General features: G+C 54.7%; 1 protein-coding gene across 1 annotated transcript; it reads right to left on the bottom strand.

Annotated features, from left to right (window-relative positions):
- Window positions 1-268: 268 nt before the first annotated feature.
- LOC119305652 lies at window positions 269-1,436 on the bottom strand. Its single transcript, XM_037582122.1, has 2 exons — window positions 1,193-1,436; window positions 269-1,107 (listed from the first exon to the last, which is right to left on the bottom strand). Exons 1-2 carry the CDS (start codon window positions 1,200-1,202, stop codon window positions 743-745), a joined length of 375 nt encoding a protein of 124 aa, XP_037438019.1. The 5' UTR covers window positions 1,203-1,436; the 3' UTR covers window positions 269-742.
- Between the last annotated feature and the right edge of the window lie 5,241 nt (window positions 1,437-6,677).

Here is a 6,677-nt window from a genome sequence, read left to right as displayed (position 1 = left end):
CTCACCTTCCACAATCTAAGAAGGCTGAAGTACTTGCCCTCCCAAACGACCAAGTACTTTCCCAGCCACAAACTGTAGAGCAGCTGTCCGGTTGGAAAGGTAGCGGCCAAGGGAGGGCGGCAAAAGAAAAAGCCAGAAAAAGATTAAAAGCAAGAAAAGTCGGAAGCCAACACCAGCATAGCACATGCAAGATAATATTTACACAGAAGGCACTCAAAGGCCGGAATTCAACATAGTTTGAATACACCCCCAGTGGGTGGAACTGCGCATATTTAACAAGACATTGTTCAAAAGATTGACAAGCAGGATAAAAACTGGCCGCTTAGATCAAGGGAGCAACAGGCGAGCCCGACAGGTCGGCTGAGATGACGGCGCTGGCTGGTGGAGTGGCCGGGTGGCGAGTCTTGGCTTGATCATCGCCAGCAGCAGTCGGCACGTACACACGTGCCTTGTACCTGGAGGCACGGTCAGGCTGAGGCTGGCCGTCTGCTCCATCATCCGGTGCATCGTCTTCGCCGTCCTCGTCCTCACCCTCGTCGCTCAAGTCGATCTCCTCCGTCGAGTCCTCGCCGTCCTCCGGGTTCAGCCCGAAGAAGTCTGCCGGCACCTCAGCACCGTCTTCGTTCAACTCAGGGACGAAGACGCTAGTGTTGGTGTACTCGGCAATTACTGCATCACAATGAATGATGGCGGGCCTCAATGCCACCAGCTCCTTGTTGGCCTCTTGCCGGAATGTGGCCAACTAGGCTAGATCCAGCCCAGGATACCGCGCCCTAACGAACTCCAACGCTGGCCGGGCGCCTGCGCGGCCCGAAGAGACCTTCCACGCCTCAAGGCGACCGATGGCCACTTCAAGCCAGTCGGCGGTCCGACTGGGAGTACGCGGCGCCGGCATGTTAGGACAGAGGGCGGATAGCACCTGGGCCCCGACATGTTGAAGGCGGCGGAGCATCCGGTGGGTCGGCTGAAGACGGGCCTGTATGGCCAGGAGCTGCTCCTCAAGATTCCGATGAGCATTCGGCGCAACCTCAGCACCAACCTTCCTCTGCACTTTGCGGTGGGCCTTGATGACCTGGCTGGCGGCAACAGAGTGGCCAGGGAAGTACTCTGCGCAAAAAAGAAAGAACAAAAAGTCATAAGCCGGACTAAAAAGCAGGCGGTAGACAAAGGGAAAAGGAGGAAGGCAACTTACCGTCAATCATGTCCTCGATTTGGCCATAGCCATCGCTCGGTGCCTGCTCCGACTCGGCCCAGTTTGCCACCTGGGTCTCATATTCGGCTTGGAGGGCGGCCTCGCTGTTCTTCACCGCCTGGAGGGACGCCTAGTGACTCTTCTCCTGGTCAGCTAGCTGCTTGACCAGGCGGTCGCGCTCCTGAGCCACTATGCTGCACTCCGCCTCCTTGGCGCGCAGCATGGTCTGAGCTTGACCCAGTTGCTCCTGCAGGGTGGCGTTTGCCTCTGCAGGGACAACAAAGAGAAAAAGAACTAATAAGCAAGAAGTTGCCAGAAGAAGATCCGGCCCGACTGCTCAGTAGTCGGCCTGAATCTCGGGGACTACACCCAGTGGGTGCGCTGACGCGCCCCCATGAGAGACAGAAGACGGAGCACTTACTCCGGCTTTCAGATAGGTCGGCGGTCTGTTGAGACAGCTCCCGGACTTGGGAGTTGAGGGCGGCCGCGCGGAGGTTATGGTAGTCCTGCCAAAAGGATAGACAAACAAGAAGAAGTCGTTCAACACCCAAACCTACTTAGAAGTTTCAGGCCGCCTGCTCAGTAGCCAACCCGAAACTCGGGAACTACACCCAGTGGGTGCGCTGATGCACCCCCACAGAAGAACACAAGAAGCAAAAAGCAAGAGGCTTACTCATATGGCCGTCCGCGTCGCCAGGAACTCCTGGTTGTAATTCTTCAAGGCGGTGGCCTGAGATTGAACACCACCTCATTCAGCACGGCCGTCCCGCCGCGTGGCACCCAGTCCGGGAAGCTAATGCTAGCCGCCTCTAGCTCCTGGGTCGACGAGCCGAAGCCCCTGGCCTCCTACGGAGGCGGCACCGAGGCCGCCTCCCCCGCGTGCTGGCGCACCGAAGACCTGACCACTAGGTCAGCCCCCGTGGCCGGCTCACCTCCAGCCGGCGGCGTGGGTGGCGCGTTGGGCTGGTCGCCTTAATCCGCTGCGGCCGGTGATGGTGGAGTCACCTCCCTCTCCGGGTCGATGTTGTCGCGCTCCTTCCTCTCCATGACCGGCTGGTCGTCGCCGGCTCCTTCAGGCGGCACCATCGAGACCACGGGCGTTGGCGCCACGACACGAAGGGGGATGACGAGCTATGGGGGTTGGCCGCGTGAGGCCTCCCCTGCCCGCACTGTGGCCGCAGCGTCCGCCTATGTCTGGGCCACGAAGCCGACCTGCACCCTTGCGGCCTCGTCCGTCTCCTCCTGCGCCACCTTGGCGGCGTCCACCTTCCGCTGCTCCACCTCTTGCTCCTCCCACGCCTCCCGTGTGTTCCTCTTTGTCATCGCTTGAAGCTCGGCACGCGGGTCCACACGACAGGAGCTGGCGGAGCCTCCTGCCGTCCCGACCACAGAGGCGGCAGCCGACTGCTCTAGAGAGAGCGGGGCCCTATTGAAGCAAGAAAAAGAAAATTCAGAAGAACATTTGCAAGAAAGAAGGAAGAATGCGTTAAGAAGCCGACACTTATGCAGAAACCATATGAGGCTCCTTCATGACCTTGCGGAAGCGGTTAGCCTTCGTGGCCGCTTCCTCTCGCTTGGTCGCTACGGCCGAGCTCTTTGGCTTCTTTGGCCGGCTGCCAAACATCGACGGCGCAGCCCGACGCTTCTGCGCGCCGCCTCGAGTAGCCAACACGGTGGATGAGCTCACGCCCATTTGATCCGACGACGGCTGGCGGCGCGGGACAGTCTCCTCCAACTCCGGAGCCGCCTGCCTCGCCGACTGCGTCGTTCTCCCAGGAGGCCGCCCCCAAGTCGGGGTCGTCCATGTCGCTCTCCTCCCGGTCAAGGAGGAACTGGCGCTCCGGCCCTGCGGCACCAACTGCCGGCTGGAGAAGGGCGCTTTGTTTCATATCCGACTGGTCAAGATAGCTAAAGAGAACACAAAGGCTAAAGAAAAAGAAGAAATGAAGACTTACCATCGGCGGTGGATCGGTGCGCGAGTATGGTTCCTTGCCGAACCGCCATTCCTCCTCCGGGAGTTTGCAGTTTGAAATATAGTTCACCAAGTGAGCTACCTCTGCATGCGGCATCTTCTTGGTGCACATCCGGCTTGGGTCGCGGTGCCCGCTCATCTAGCATATCATTTGAGGCTGGTGTCACGCCCAATATGCGATACTATCCTAAAAAGACTCGAAGGTCCCACCAAGGATAGAACCTCATATTGAAACGCTTTTGCAAGGTGGATATCATTACATAAACATTACATAATAGATGGGGATCCATACAAAAGGCATACAAAGCCACACGAATACAGCATCACAATACATAAGAGCATCATCCGACTACGGATGAAACACAAACGACATCCACCCTACTAGCCCAGGCTGCCGACCTGGAACCTATCCCCTGATCGAAGAAGAAGCAAAAGAAGAACTCCAAAACAAGCAAGCATCAATCTCGCATCATGATCATCGCATAACCTGCACCTGCAACTGTTGTTGTAGTAATCTGTGAGCCACGAGGACTCAGCAATCCCATTACCATGGGTATCAAGACTAGCAAAGCTTAAAGGGCATGGAACGGATAAGTGGTGAGGTTGCAGCAGCGACTAAGCATATATGGTGGCTAACATACGCAAATAAGAGCGAGAAGAGGGCAAATGGAACGGTCATCAACTAGTAATGATCAAGAAGTGATCCTGAACTCCTACTTACGTCAAACATAACCCAAAACTGTGTTCACTTCCCGGACTCCGCCGAAAAGAGACCATCACGGCTACACAGGCGGTTGATGCATTTTAATTCGGATCTGGTGTCAAGTTATCTACAACCAGACATTAACAAATTCCCATCTGCCCATAACTGCGGGCACGACTTTCGAAAGTTTAAACCCTGCAGGGGTGTCCCAACTTAGCCCATGATAAGCTCTCGCGATCAATGAAGGATATACCTTCTCCCAGGAAGACCCGATCAGACTCGGAATCCCGGTTTACAAGACATTTCGACAATGGTAAAACAAGACCAGCAAAGCCGCCCGATGCGCCGATAATCCCGATAGGAGCTGCACATATCTCGTTCTCAGGGCAACACTGGATGAGTAATCCATACAACTAAAACCAGACCTCAAGTTTCCATGAGGGGGCGCTGCAAAGGGCTCTAGTTCGGACCAGCACTTAGAGAAGCACTGGCCCGGGGGGCTATAATAAAGATGACCCTTGGGTTAATTACTCCCAAGGGAAAAGTAGGTGGTGGTGAGGCAAATGGTAAAACCAATGTTGGGCCTTGCTGGAGGAGTTTTATTCAAAGCGAACTGTCAAGGAGGTCCCATAAATCACCCAACCACGTAAGGAGCGCAAAATCCGGGAACATAACACCGGTATGACGAAAACTAGGGCGGCAAGAGTGGAACAAAACACCAGGCATAAGGCCGAGTCTTCCACCCTTTACCAAGTATATAGATGCATTAATAATATAAGAGATGTTGTGATATCCCAACATAACCCTGTCCATCATGGGGCAATCTTCAACTTCACCTGCAACTAACAACGCTATAAGAGGGGCTGAGCAAAGCGGTAACATAGCCAAACAACGGTTTTCTAGGAAGGGTGAAAAAGGTTAGAGGCTGACATGGCAATTTGGGAGGCTTGAGGAACAAGAGATAGGTAGCGCAGCATAGCGATAGAACGAAGCAACTAGCATAGCAATGATAGTAATGAGATCCAAGGTGACGGTCATCTTGCTTGAAATCCCACTAGGAAGAAGAACGAGTCCATGAAGAAGACAAGCGGACGTGGTCGAATGAATCCTCACAACTCCGAAACGAAACCGAAGCTAACGAGAGAAGCAAACCGGAAAGAAGCAAACAACATGGTAAACACACAAGCATAAACATGGCATGATGCACAAACAAATATGATGCATGTCCGGTTTAATGAGGCATGGCATGGCAAAGTGCACAAACAATACTACAAATTAAGTGGAGCTCAATAGGCAACGAGTTGCATATTGACGAACCACCACATCAATTATTTAGTTCTCTCCTATTTAGGTACTCAACAATATTAAATGTTGTTAAACATGGCAAGAGGTGAAACAAAAGTGAACTAACTATTTAGGCAAGTTTAAATGAGGCCGGAAACAACAGCCAACAATTCCGGAAAATCCTCATATGCAATAGCAATTTAAAGCAAACAACAATTTTAAACATATTAAATGTTGTTATCATGATGCGGATGCCATTTACAAGTTTTATGCAAGTTTGTGAAAAAATGGACATGAGCATGTTATGAAGCATTTGGTCACCATGGCGGAATGAAAGGGATGCCACGGCAATGACAACGAAAATGGTGCCACGGCAACACATCGGTTCTGGTAGCTCACGGAGATACCGGTGCAAAAGGAAATGGGTGTGAGCGTGTCATGCAAGGATGGTGGGGTGATCCCGGATACCGGGTTCCCACGGGTCGACGGCATGGCAAACGAGGAGGAACGTGCAATGACAACTCAGACACGGTTCGAACATGAGCATCTCATACAACATGCATTCGTTCTCGGAAGGTTGTCTCGACGGTTATACCTTTGAAGCGTGCGTTTTCGGAGTGGATCGGGTCCGATGCGGTGTAGGGGAAGTAGACGTTCTCGGGACGGTCGTAGCGGAAGTAGTGGTGCACGGCGACGGTAGTTGTACACGTTTTTCATAGACGTCCGGGGTCGTCGGTAGAGGTACACATGTTGTCGCGGTACTTGTTGGTCCGGTCTTGGTGTAGATGTACATGGCAAACGTAGTGGTACTAAGCGCCGGTCGTCGAGGAACTTGCCGAAATCCACAGAGCCGGTGTGCTTGTTCAGGCGTCGGTCTTGCTGGAGGGATACTTGGAGAATCCGCATAGTTGCACACATGTCATAGTGGTACTTGGCAAAATCCACAGGGTGGTCTTGGCGTGCAACGAACAACGGTACAGGAAGGCAAAGGCATGGCCGAAGGTGAGGTTGCAGTGGCCTTGGGCGTGAACTCCAGCGACGGTATGACGGGGAACGACAGACTTGGCGGTGGAGGAGGAGGTTTGTTGCAGGCCATAAGCAGCGGAGCGAGATGCAGCGAGGTCATGGGAGCGCGAGACTTGGACGCCGGCTGCACCATGGGGACCGGGAGGAGCTTGGCTCCGCTCGGGCGTTGCAGGCTGATGGTGGAGGAGACGCGCGGGCGAGGCGGCTCCTGGTCGGTGTAGAGGAAGCAGAGGACGGCGCGGGTCCGGCGACGACGGAGAACGGCAATATGCAGCGATGCTGCGTTGGCACTTGGCGAAGGCGTGGCCATGGACGACGGCGAGGTGGGTCGAGGGCGGCGGCGGTCGCTTGGCGGAGGGAGGAGGCAGTGGCGAGCATCCGGATCAAAGACGGAGGAGGTCACGGGCAGCCGATCCAGACCAGGTCCGGGCGAAGGGGGGTCGGCCTGGGCGCAGGAGGAGGCAAGATGGCGCTGTGGTGGAGGGGAACTAGCGGGCACA

The sequence above is a fragment of the Triticum dicoccoides genome, chromosome 1B (genome assembly GCF_002162155.2).
Source record: "Triticum dicoccoides isolate Atlit2015 ecotype Zavitan chromosome 1B, WEW_v2.0, whole genome shotgun sequence".
Classification (NCBI taxonomy): Eukaryota; Viridiplantae; Streptophyta; class Magnoliopsida; order Poales; family Poaceae; genus Triticum; species Triticum dicoccoides.
This window is presented reverse-complemented; position numbering and strand designations above follow the sequence as displayed.